Source organism: Emiliania huxleyi (genome assembly GCF_000372725.1).
Source record: "Emiliania huxleyi CCMP1516 unplaced genomic scaffold EMIHUscaffold_9, whole genome shotgun sequence".
NCBI classification, from domain to species: Eukaryota; Haptophyta; order Isochrysidales; family Noelaerhabdaceae; genus Emiliania; species Emiliania huxleyi.
Genome location: NW_005195301.1, coordinates 594,805 through 606,916, shown reverse-complemented (window position 1 = coordinate 606,916; position 12,112 = coordinate 594,805). Strand labels below are relative to the sequence as shown.

The 12,112-nt window shown below is 63.9% G+C and overlaps 2 protein-coding genes across 2 annotated transcripts in view; one reads left to right on the top strand and one right to left on the bottom strand.

Moving 5' to 3' along the window:
- Nucleotides 1-9,051: 9,051 nt before the first annotated feature.
- EMIHUDRAFT_433159 (3-oxo-5-alpha-steroid 4-dehydrogenase) lies at nt 9,052-10,544 on the top strand. Its single transcript, XM_005757735.1, has 6 exons — nt 9,052-9,501; nt 9,595-9,688; nt 10,008-10,052; nt 10,127-10,244; nt 10,323-10,352; nt 10,432-10,544. The coding sequence occupies exons 1-6, from the start codon at nt 9,144-9,146 to the stop codon at nt 10,534-10,536; spliced, it is 750 nt and encodes a 249-aa protein (XP_005757792.1). The 5' UTR covers nt 9,052-9,143; the 3' UTR covers nt 10,537-10,544.
- A 16-nt stretch (nt 10,545-10,560) lies between these two features.
- Nucleotides 10,561-12,112, bottom strand: part of EMIHUDRAFT_448627 (hypothetical protein) — a gene marked incomplete at its 5' end in the record, with an annotated part of 2,691 nt that continues 1,139 nt past the window's right edge. The window contains 6 exons of the mRNA XM_005757734.1: nt 10,561-10,741; nt 10,875-10,949; nt 11,032-11,061; nt 11,132-11,179; nt 11,489-11,557; nt 11,701-11,832. Of these exons, the coding sequence (XP_005757791.1) occupies nt 10,634-10,741; nt 10,875-10,949; nt 11,032-11,061; nt 11,132-11,179; nt 11,489-11,557; nt 11,701-11,832 (462 nt within the window). The 3' untranslated portion in view covers nt 10,561-10,633. The remainder of the gene's footprint in view (nt 10,742-10,874; nt 10,950-11,031; nt 11,062-11,131; nt 11,180-11,488; nt 11,558-11,700; nt 11,833-12,112) is intronic.

Genomic DNA, 12,112 nt, shown 5'->3' with positions numbered 1-12,112 from the left:
GCAGGGATAAATAAATAAATAGAGCAGTCATCTCCAGGTACATGGCAGGGAACCGCAAAGCAGCCGCGCGCAATTCTTCTTCGCCGCCTCCCCTGCAAAATGAGCGTGTTGCTCTACCTGGTCAGCTCCGTCGCGTTCCGCGCGTCTGCCCCCAGATGCTCGCGTCCGCGTGTCGCCCGCCCGCCCGCCTGCTTTGAGGCGATCGCGAAGACCTCGCAGCCGCACGGCCCGCCGTCCGAGACGGACAGCGCTGCGCTCGCCACCGCGTCTCCCGCGCCTGCGCTGCAGCCCCGTGAGGTGGTCGCGACGATGCTCCACGCGCTACACCGCTCCAACCGGGGCACCGGTGGCTACGAGGCGGCCCTCCGCTTCATCTCGCCGACGCACCAGTACCGCGCTGACTTTGAGCGGTCCGGAAAGTACTCGGCGGCGTCCTTTGCTCGGTATCTTCGGCAGCCTCACAAGGCGAGTCTGCTCGGGTGGGACGAGTACCGCTGGGATGGCGACACAACGCTCATCCAGGGCGAAGCCTACCAGCAGACGTCCGTCCGCGCGTCGGCCGACGCCACGTGGACTTCCGTGCGTTGGCTGCTGACCTCCAAGGAGGTGGAGGGCAGCGGCGCCTCGCAGTGGATGGTGGAGGCGGTCTTCGTGGACGAGCCCGACGACGCCGAGCTGGCCGCCGTCGAGCCGCTCGCGCCCCTCGAGGAGCCCGAGCGGCGACAGATCTTCGCACAGCTCGACACGGACGAGAGCGGCGCCATCTCGCCAGAGTCGTTCGTCGGTGTCGTCGCTTCGCTCGGCTTCCCCCGCGAGCAGGCCGAGGCGCTCGCCGCGGCGACCGACACGGACGGCGACGGCGCGATCACCTTCGGCGAGTTCTCCGCCCTGCTCTCCAAGGTCAACCAGCAGGCGCGTCGCATCACGCCTCTCCCCAGAGCAGATTGGACGCACACGCCCTACCCCAGGCCCCACCTCGACCGCGGCTCTCTCCCCGAACCGGCTTCGTAGGCCAGTGCGGCGGGGTCCTTTGCGCGCCTTGTCACGGACGGCGTCCGCGCGACCGCCGACGCAGCGCAGTCGCCGCACGACGTCGTCACAAAGGTGCGCACGCGCTGCCACAGGAGCCTCGAGCCTCGCGCGTGCTGTGAGTGTCACGAGCGGCGGCACGCGAATATTGCTGCAGGTGCTGCGCGCGCTGAGGGACGAGCCGCCGTACCCACTGTACGGCGCAGAGGTTGCCATCCGCTATTGCTCGCCGACCAACCCGGCGGCGCAGCTCACGCCCGCCACGTTTGCGACGTACCTCGACGAGCCGCACTATGCGATCCTGACGCAGTGGGACGAGGTGGAGGAGGAGGAGGAGGAGGAGGAGGGCGGAGGCGGCGACTGGGTGCGTTCGCCCTGTGTCGCCCGAGGCGACCACCGTCGCCTCGCGACGCCCTCAGCCGCCGCTCCCGCGAGCAGGTTGGCTCGACGGCGGAGCAGACAGTGCTCGTGCGACGCTCGGGCGAGGAGAGCTGGACGCTGATCGAGTTCATGCTCTCCAGGCACAATGGGCGCTGGCTCATCGACTCGCTCAACATTGTCTAGCGGGGACGCGCGTCGACGGGGGGGGGAGGGGGGGGACTGGAGCCGAGCCATTGAACCTTTTGCTTGCCGGGGAGACCGACCGCGGCGCGCGAGCTGCTGGGGCCACGTCGAGGCTCGAGCAGTGTGTCTGTGGCTCCAGCGTCCAGGGTGTGCGTATCCCGGCGCTGTGCACACAGCTCATACCTCACAGGGAGAAACTTTGTAACTTTTCATCCAAACGAAACATTTTCGGATTTCGCATTTCGGTCATGACTCATGTGAGATGTGTTTACGGTGTGTATATGCGCTGTGTAGCGATTCTCCGATTTGTATTTGGCGAATTCGGACGGCGGGCGCTTTGCGCTATTTGCCATTTCCAATTCACCCCAATTTGGCTTATCGTGCGCATTCTCAGTAGAACACAATATGCGCGTGCCTCCGGCCCTTTCCGTCGCAGTCCTGCTCGTCGTGCCTTATGCAGCCGGCAGCTACTGGGTTGATTCAAATCTGCAACTGTCCGAAACATCTCCCCGGTACGAGCTTGACTGCGTCAACTGCACCGAACTCTGCTTTTGGAGCAGCGCTCAGCCGGGCTGCAACGGAAAGACGTCTGTCAAGAGAGCGTCCTGGGCTGGTCCTGGTTCCGAATGGACTGATGATGGGTACGCTTGCCACGCTTGTCGCGACTGCATAAACTCACTCGACCCATCGCTCGCTAGCGTTGGCTGGATCAACGACCCTCGCGCTGCGAGACCAACCAATGTTGTATGGGATACATACAGCGCCGTGAACTATGGCCGTTGCGAACCCTCCGTTGTCCAGGAGTATGACTATGTGCTCAGCTGCGATGCCAACACTCGGACATTGGCAGACTGGAGGAATACCTGGACCTGTCCAACGACCGTTGATACGACCTACCAAGACGGACCAAACGCGGACTTCTCCTACGAGTGTGGGCAGGATTGCCGCGGATCATCGGGCGATACGCGTCGTGAGAATCGGATGCACGGGTGGAATCCTCGTGGGCTCTGCCATGTACTGGCAGGGCGCACCCTCCTCTCGACACAGGACGCATGCGGCGGGACCGACCCTAGGAGTACGACGTGCCCTGGCATATGTTCCGAGGAGGCCGGCGGAATCGGCAAGAATTCCTACGTCCTGGACATGAATATGTGCCCCAACGAGCACCGCGGCTATTGTGCGCCGCTGATTCCAGAACTGCGGCTCGGCCCCGATTCCGATCAGTCCGAAGAGGAGCAGCAAGAAATTTGCGGGCGCTACGCCGTCAATACTGGCCGCATGATTCATATGTGCGTGCTCTTCTACCCGTGGTGGGACAACTATCGCGCGCATTGCGGTGCCGTGCGGCATGCGTATCAATCTTCGCGCAAACAGGAGTACTTTATTTGGAACCAGCGCAACCCGCCCATCAAGAACGACGCGCAGTACCTGAAAAGTGGATCCATGGCTCCATATACCCCACGCGCACCAGGAAAGATGTATGCGAACACCATCTACTTTGCGACGTGCCCTATTTCTGGCGGGCAGTCAGACTGCGTTGTCTTTGACCACGACCCAGAGGGGCCTTTTGCCCGCTTGCTGGACACCCTAACCGACGAGCAGCAACCGCTACAAAACTGCAATCTGGCTTCTAGCGCCAAGCCGACGCCTGGCTGCGCTCTGGGCGACGACAAGGGCCACCTTTGGTGCACCAAGTACCCCGACTGCCAGGAGATCGATCCAGCAGACCCACAGTTTGGGCTCGTATGGACAGTCAACGACCAAGGTTTCAACACTGGCATGATGGGCTACTTCAGTCCCCTAAAGAGGCCGACAAAGACAACCCCAACCATCGGGTGTGCGGGGGGCGAGTCTGAGACTGGGGGGGTAGGCTGGTGCTGGGGTGTGGCGCCTTGCCCCCAGATTGAGTACGTCGGCGCTTCCGATCCAAACCCGCTCATGTACGCACCCATGCCGCCCTTTCCCTCGGCACCCCCTGCCCCCTTGCCGCCCCCCGGCGCGGTATCAGTTCCGACGGGCCGGGCCGTTAAAGATCCGCACATAAACTTTGCGTATGGAGGCTCTGCTGACCTCCGCGGCCGCCACAACGCGCTGTACAACTTTCTGTCCGTGCCAGACCTATCAGTCAACGTCAAGACGGAGGAGGCGATTTTCACGCTACACGGCGGCGCTCTCAAGGTCAACGGCTCCTTCCTCACCGAGGCCCACGTCACCGCGCAGCTCTCCTCGCGGAAGCTCGCCACCGCGTCATTCTGGGCGTCCGAGCTCGACCCAAACAACTTTGGATGGAGGGTGATCAACGGGACCTGCGTCGGCCGCCCATTCAAGTTCGGGTTCCGAGGCAAGAAGGAGTGCTTCGACCTCAAGATGGCGATGGACCACTCGAGCGCCACCTTCGCATTCCGCAACTGGACCGTGTCGGTCCGGGGCACGCTCTCGTGCAAGGGCTGCCTGCTCGCCGGCCCCGCGCACCGGCTCGACATTGGCTTCGCTGCTCGCGGCAACGCTCCGTCTCGGGACAAGCCGCATGGCATCATCGGCAGCCGGCTCTGCGCCGTCCACCGCCGGCCCCAGGTAACCCTCGCAACACGAAGCATGTGTTGCGAGTAGGCCAGTCGTTTGCCACGCCAGGGCTCGTGCGCTACGGCCAGGTGACCCTAGATAGCCCACGCCTTGCCTGCTGACAGCGACGCAGCGTGATAAAATAGAAAGTCCACCCGTAGGTCGACAGGTACCCTCGGGAGGGCTCCTTCACCACTAGCGCCCAGGCAGAGGGGGCCATCTCTGGTACGGCGTCCGACTACGAGATGGTGAGCCCTCACGCGACCGGATTCGCCTTCTCACGTTTCAACGGCGTTGCGACGCCCCCCGCAGTGGGCGAGAAGGTGGATGTGCTTGATGCGTCGTCCACCGAGCGCGAGGCCGTCGTTTCAGAATAGAGAGGGCTGCGGCTCTCTAGTTGGCGAGCCCTCACTCTCGACCCAGTTTGATACATTCTCGCGCTTCGACGCCCCTGCCAAAGGCCTGCCGTCTGCCTCGGGGGGGCAAGCAGGCGACCGACGTGGAGTGGTCAGCGCGTCGTCCGTCGAGCGAGAGGCCACCATCCCCATCGCGAACACTCTCCCTGCCACCGCGCAGCCACTCCTGGCTGAGAGAGAGAGAGAGAGAGAGAGAGAGAGAGAGAGAGAGAGAGAGAGAGAGAGAGAGAGAGAGAGAGAGAGATTTAGCAATACCAAACAACTCTAGTTTGTCTCTCTGTCTGAGCGCTGAGGCGGCCCATTCACAAGGAAGAATGAAAATAAACAATTTGTACAAAAGACACTATGAAAGTGTGGACCCGCGTGAACAGCAGCTCCTGACCACGGCGCCGCAGGCGCCTGTTGATAGTTCCAGGTGATAGCCCTGAATAGGCAATGCATACGCCTAGTTGGGCCTCAGATCGCCCGACCGCGTCCCGGTGCTCTGTGGTCGGATTTGTGACGCCGCCGCACCGATCTGCACCGCGCCGCGGCCGGGGGCCCTCCGGAGGCCGAGGATGGCCGTTACGGACCGGGACGAGCTCTGGGAGGTTCAGTGTCAGTGTATATATTGTAGAGACTACCCATGTGCACAATATCTCTCAGTCTAGCTAAGCCAGGGGAGGCGATGCCGGGGCCGTACAGCAGCTTGATGATGTTTCGCCGGCGTGCGTCCCGGAGCGGTGCCGGACGGGCGGTCCGTGGAGGAAAACGAGGGACAGCGCCGACGGCGCTCTGATTCGACTTTTCACTTCAAACAAAGCCAACCGCACGCGCCGCGACGCGGCGCGTGCGGTAGGCACTCGGGATTTTGTCAGATCGGCGTGTTCACTCCGGGATCGTGTCCCTCACAACCTGCACAGACTTTAGGCTTGGACAGTACGAGCTCGCTGTCCGCCACCTCTCCATACGCGAGTCAGAATGCCCCGGAGCGGGGCATGGCGCGCGTCTCGGCCTCTTCAAAGGTGCGCGGTAGCACTCCGAAGGCGGGGTAGATCATGAGGGGCGACGGGTCGTCCGCCTCTGGCACCGCCTCCAGGGCCAGACTGAGCTCGGCGGACTCGTCGCGAGCCACATCCTCCTCCCGGGACTCCCCGGCCTGGCGCCGCCGCTTTACGATAGGCTGACGATGCGGCTCCTCCTTCGGCGGGCCAGATCGGTAGGCTTGGGGACTGGCATCCCTGCCCTGCCAGGCAAAGCGGGGCCAGAGCGCAAATGGGGCGAGTGCTTGGAGAGGTGATGGATGTGCCGGGCTGCTGAGTGCCGCGATCTGCTGCTCTCCCTCTCCACTGCGATGAGTCGCACCGTCCGGCTGTTTTGCCGACATGACGCGGGGGTTCGTGGCTGGTCCTATAGCGTGCCTCGGGTGTCACCCGAGCGGCAACTTTCTGACCACTGACTGGAACCAGCTGACCCCCCTTGCCCCCTTCGAACCCGTTCCGAAATGCGATAGATGCTATCTGAAAGTGGGGAGTTGTCCGTTACACGTTGGGTTAATGTGGCAACAGACCCACTCTGGCGCTCGTGCCCCCGGCGATGGGTGCTTGTACGTACTTTTAGCTTACCCTCTCTCTCTGCTTGTAGAGAGAGAGAGAGAGAGAGAGAGATGTTGTTTTTGTCTGCTTGTACGTTGCCGAAATGGGCAAAAACGGGGTGATTTTCATCCGTCAAAATATCTGAAGATCTGAATGGGGGATTCTCCCCAAACCTTCTCAGCTGATCCAGCCTGGGCCGACGCAGGCCAGCCCTGGGCAAAGAAAGAAACCAGCACCTGTTCAGGCTTCCCTGAGCGTCACAGCTCGGTGATCGCGCCAACCGGAGTGAGTACCGGACACCCTTAGCGGACACCACTGTAACGATGGCCGTGACGGACCGGGACGAGCTCTGGGAGGTTCAGTGTCGATGTATATATTGTAGAGACTAACCATATTCACAATATCTCTCAGTCTAGCTAAGCCTGGGAAGGCGATGCCGGGGCCGTACAGCAGCTTGATGGTGCTTCGCCGGCGTGCGTCCCGGAGCGGTGCCGGACGGGCGGTCCGGGAGAAAAAAACTCAAAAAACGCCAACGCCGCTCTGATTCGACCTGGATTCGCACTTGGAGCACTTGGAGTGCAGTCAGTAACCGCACATCCAGGGCCGGGGAGCTAAGAAGCGCACCCAGCGGGCCGGATGATTCGACTTTTAACTTCAAACAAAGACAGTCGCACGCCCCGCAGCGCGGCGCGTGCCACGCCACTGTCAGGAGCGGATCCGTCAGTTAGTCGTGTTCACGCCGGGATCGTGTCCTGACTAACCTGTGCAGACTTTAGGCTTGGACCGCTTTGCCCTTTGGGGACCCCCCCTCCCCCCCTCGGAGGGCCGGATCGAGGCGTCGAGGGCCCCGCTCTTTCCTTCGCATAGCGGCCACTCTTCGGATCGCTGGTCGAGCGAGCGAGCGACCCGGGGGATGCCCCGCGCGCCTGACCCAGGCGCGAGAAACGAATCTGCGAGGCGCGGCACTTGGAGCACTTGGAGTGCAGTTATCAACCTCACATCCAGGGCCAGGGAGCTAAGAAGCGCACCCAGCGGGCCGGATGATCGGTGTCGGGTTACGGGCTAGAGAGCCCTAGCCCCGGGGGTGCGCGTTCGCAGGGAAAGGGCCGTAAAGTAAACACTGGTCTCCGAGGGTTGGTTCCGTGTACCGGGTTTCCCCTTAACTTCAGAACGCCCCCTCTACACGGAGCTAGTAGACACGACGCTGTACACCACGCACGTACACAGGTCCTCACTCAGCATCCCGTCCCAGGGTTCCACTGCCCGACTTCCCGGGGCTCCGGTTCTCCCTGATTCGCTCTTTTATTCGCCAGCCGAGCGTCGCCTGACGGTCGCTGTAGCCGTTTCTGATGTCTCTTCTTTGGCCGAGGTCTTGCCTCCGCTTCACCTCCGACTGGTACCGCAGCCTCCGAGAGCGTCGACGGCCCGGCCGGGGTCTCCCCGGGCGAGGACGGCGGCCTTAGATCGTGTCGCCACCCCTCCCAGGGAGGTCGAGCCCGCTCTCCCTGGTCGGCGAGTCGTGCCCGCACTCGTGGCCTCTCTATCGTCCCTGGCTCGCCCCCCCCCTCCGCCGGCTCCTCTCCAGGCTCGGGGAGGCGTGACCCTCCCTGTCGAAGGTCGTGGTGGTCCGGTTGCCACTGCGGCTGGCCTTCCTTCGGTGAGCCCGTACGTCCCGACTCCACCAGAGGCCGCGTTAGCTGCCTTATTTGGAAATACTGTTCTTTTAGCCATCTCCGCCTCTGCCACCGGCGATTCCTCAGTTCCTTTTAGGACTCAAAGCGGGGGAGTTTTGTTGTAAAATTCCTTTTGGATCCCTTGGACTCAAAATAAAAAGAAACGCGCGGTGGGGTGCAGGTACAGACGACGAGAGAGGGTCGCAGGCATGACGATCGCCATCATCCCCCTGACGGCTGCGGACGAGGGCTACACCTTCTGTGGCGCGCCGCCCGACTCGCCGAACGTCTCGTGGGAACTCGATTGCGCCGCGCCCAAGCACGTGCTTTGGGACGTTTTCACGCGGCTGAAGGCTGACGGCGGCCACATGGAGGTCCTGGTGGAAGGCCGAGGCCCTTCGCCGTGGCCGATTGCCAAAGACGGCGCGAGAATCATGGCTTTTGACATCAACGACGAGATTGTGTCGATCGACCCGGCGCGACCCTACGCCTGGACCTGGCGCGCAATCACAACTAAGGCGCCGGTCTTCAGAGGCATCACTGGCTGCATCGAGATCCTGGACGGCCCTTCACCCGACACCTGCAAGATGTGTCTCGCAGGCTGCTTCGATAACATCGCGCCCGCTTGCCTCATCGGATTCGTCACGAAGAACGTGCTCATTGGCAGGCCTCTCGTCAAGGCGGCAGAGGCAGAGTTCAAGGAGTTCGGCGCCTTCCCGCCCAAATACACCGGCCCGAAGCCGCCGCCCTGAGGCTAGCCGAACACTAGGGCCACACCACCGCTACGCATGAGCCGTGTGCAATGGTGGTCGGCCCTGTGGGCGTGTGGCGAGCTCCGTGCTCCGAGCTCGCTGCTGGAGGTGAACGCTCGCTCTTACTCGTACTCGTAGCCGATGCCTTGCATGTCGGTACTCCCAGTAGTGCGTGTGTACCGTGTGTACTACATACACCGTGTTGGTGCTTCACTTAAACAGAAACGCGCGCTGTGGATAAACTCGCCGGCGGCAAACAGCCCGTACATCCCAGCGCGGGCTACGCGGGCAAGATAGCCCTAACCCTGGGGTTCAAAAAGCGCTTGCGCTTGGCGGTTAGTGGTGCACTAACCTCCGAGAAACCCATCGGGTCGCTTCTCATCGCAAACCCTGTCAGCAGAGTCCTCCTACGGGAATTACGTTAGAGGCACAAACACTGAAAAAAACAAAACCTCCCCCCCGAGCATGCTCCCGCCTTTTGCTCTCATCGTCGTCGGCGACGCCCAGACCAGCACGACCATCGACGCGCTCGTCCGCCACGAGGCAGATCTGCACACCGCGTGCGCATGGCTGATGATCGCGACCGGCGCCGCCGTTGTTCTCGTGGAGTTGGGCGGCGGCATCGCTGCTGCGTACGGCCGGTACGCCGCCACGGCGCCCTTCGCCCGCTGGCTGGGGCCGATGGTGCCAGCGTGGTTCGCCTGGATGTTCCAGGAGAGCTGGTCCGTGCTGGTGCCCCTCGCACTCCTCCCGTTTTCCAACCCGACCTGCCTCGTCTCGCCGGGCAACCTTGCGCTCGGCGGTATGTTCCTCACGCACTACACGTACCGATCGTTCGTCTACCCGCTTCGCATCCGCGGCGGCAAGCCGATGCCGCTCGGCATCAGCTCGCTTGCCGCGCTCTTTTGCTTTTTCAACGGGTACCTGCAAGGTGGCAGAGACGCTAGTGAAACAATAGGCAACAGACCTCCTCGTCGCTTCCCAGCCCCTCTCCTCGCGCAAGCCAGCCGTCCCCGCTGCGCAGGCCGGCTGTGGACGGCGCTCCACGTGTTCTCGCTCGACACAGCAGCGGACCGGGCCTTCCTCGCCTGCGGGGGCGCGATCTGGCTCTTTGGCTGGTGCAGCCACCATATCTCTACATAGCGGACACGCGCCCTCACCCGCCGTCTCCGCCGGAGCCCGTCAAGGGGGCGGCGCCCACTTCACACGAAAGCACGACCCCGCGCCCAAGGTCACACACACGGACCGTCGAGAACGGACGGGCAGTGACGACAGCCAGTCAGAGGGCAGCACCGGGTCCCAGGAATGGCGAACGCGAGAGCCACCTCCATGCGCACACTTCACACAAAAACACAACCACGGACCCAAGACGCACACTTCACACGTCGCGGCGGAGGCCTTTGAAGCGGTCGCACACAGGGCGGCGATCATCGCCAGGTGCGTCAACCTGCACTCGGACAGCATCCTCCGCAGCTTACGCCGGCCACCCGCCCCCTTGGGTCATCCTCCACCACGGACGGTGGCGCCCGCGACGTGTCCCCCCGCCTTGATCATAGGCCGGGCGAGACGGGCTACAAAATTCCGCGCGGCGGCATGTTTGAGTACGTCTCCGCGGCAAACTACTTCGGCGAGATTGTGGAGTGGTCCGGCTACGCAGTCGCCTCGCGGTTCCACGTGAGCGGACTCCATCGCAAGAGAAGACGAGAGGCGCTGCGCCGCCCGGTAGCCGTCACAGCACACGCCGTGCTTCAGGTCGGTTGTCTCGCATTCGCGCTCTTCACGGCGCGCGCGGCCTCGATCGCCCTCGAGCCGCCACCTCCGCCCTCGAGGCCACCGACCACTGCCCGGGCCTTTGTCCTAGGCGTGCAACACCGGGCCGCGCGCGCTGCACCACCACCTGTGGTATCTGCAAAAGTTTGAGGACTACCCACGCGACCGGAGGGCGCTCATCCCGTTCGTTTGGTGAGGGCGTTTTGACTTTCTCTTCCAAATTAGAAAACGTCCTCTCGGCCCACGCCGCACGCGGCCCCGCGCGGCGGGGGGGCCCTTCGATTCACATAATTTCACTTGACCTTCGGCGTCGCTTCCTTCGGCGGCGGGGCGACGTCCTCTTCGACGGCGGCGACGCAAGCGGTGTACTCGCACGGCGCGCGGTAGTACAGGTCGACCACCTATCCGAGATCGAGCCGAGATCCAGCCGAGATCCAGCTGAGTCGAGTGTTGCAATTCGGTCTCCTCCCCCGGACGCTTCTCTCGGCTGGATCTCGGCCGGATGCCGGCTAGATCTCGGCCGTCTCTCGCCACCTGCCCGACCGTCCTCTCGCGCAAATGCGTCCTCCGCACCACCGCCAAGTCCTTTCCGTGCTTCAGCAGCCCCGCCTGGAGGAAGAAACACAAACCGGCAGTCAGGCCCAACGTGCAGCCAAAGTGCAGCGACGCGCCCCGCACGTCGTCCGCTCGCCTGCAGCGCCTCGCAGTCGCCCGCCGCGACCTACAGGACAGCTCCGGGAAGGCTCCGAGAGGGCTCCGAGGAGGCTCCCGCCTGCGGCGGTCGCCCGCGCCTTGCGTTCTCGCGCCGCGGCGCGCAGGGCGGACAGCCACAGCGTGGCCTTGACGGTGAATGAGAACGACTCTTTGTTACTTCGGCGGGCGGCTGGCGGGCAGCCGCAAGGGGAGAGGGGTGGGGGAGGGGAGAAGAGGAGGAGAGGAGAGGAGGAGAGGGGAGAGGAGAGGAGAGAGGAGGGAAGGAGAGGAGAGAGGAGAGAGGAGAGGGGAGAGGGGAGAGGGGAGAGGGGAGAGGGGAGAGAGGAGAGGGGAGAGGGGAGAGAGGGGAGGGGAGGGGAGAGCGGAGCAAGGAGAGAGGGGAGAGGGGAGAGGAGAAAGAGAGGAGCGAGGAGAGGAGAGAGGATAGGACTCGCCTTGACGGCGGCGACGCGGCCTCCGTCCTGATGCGAGGCGCGCAGGGCGGCGAGGCGAGAGGTGTGCGCCTACCCAAAGCAAGCCAGCGAAACAGTCCGCTGGTTGACCCGAGGCTGGCGGGCGGCGAGAGGCGCAGCGCCGACCGCCAAGCGACGCGGCGCCCTGTGCCCCCCATTCCCCTCTCTCGGCCTTCTCTCGGCGGTTTGTGCGCCTTGCGCCACGCAACGCAATACTCGAGGGCGGCGAGGGCGGCGGCGCGGCGGTAGCGGAGGAGGGCCAGCGTGTGCAGCGCCGCCTCCTCGTCGTACGGGAGGGCCGGGTCCCCTTCAAGCAGCGACTTGACCTGTTCGGGGCGGTTGGGGCGGGCGGCGGGGTGGCGCTTGCCGAGGTGTGGGGTGGGGCGGCGGACGAGGGCGGCACCGGCGGGGCGGCGGGCGGCGGGGCGCAGGAGGAGGGCGGCGGGGCGGCGGGAGCTGGGGCGACGAGCGGAGGCGCGGCTGGTGCAAGCTGTTCAGCCCGCCCCTTCAAATCGAGCAGCGGGGTCGCCCCCCCCCCCCCCCCAACCGGGGCCCCGGGGAGGGCCGCCCCCGGGGCGGGCAGGCTGGGGCTGTCCGCCCCTGTTG

Bases quoted from the DNA above. Each gene is read 5' to 3' on its own strand.
- EMIHUDRAFT_433159 (XM_005757735.1), top strand. From the start codon at position 9,144: ATGATCGCGACCGGCGCCGCCGTTGTTCTCGTGGAGTTGGGCGGCGGC. The intron at 9,502-9,594 runs GTGGCAGAGACG...CCCGCTGCGCAG, and splicing joins TTTCAACGGGTACCTGCAAG to GCCGGCTGTGGACGGCGCTC. The intron at 10,353-10,431 runs GCGCGCGCGGCC...CCTTTGTCCTAG, and splicing joins TCGCATTCGCGCTCTTCACG to GCGTGCAACACCGGGCCGCG.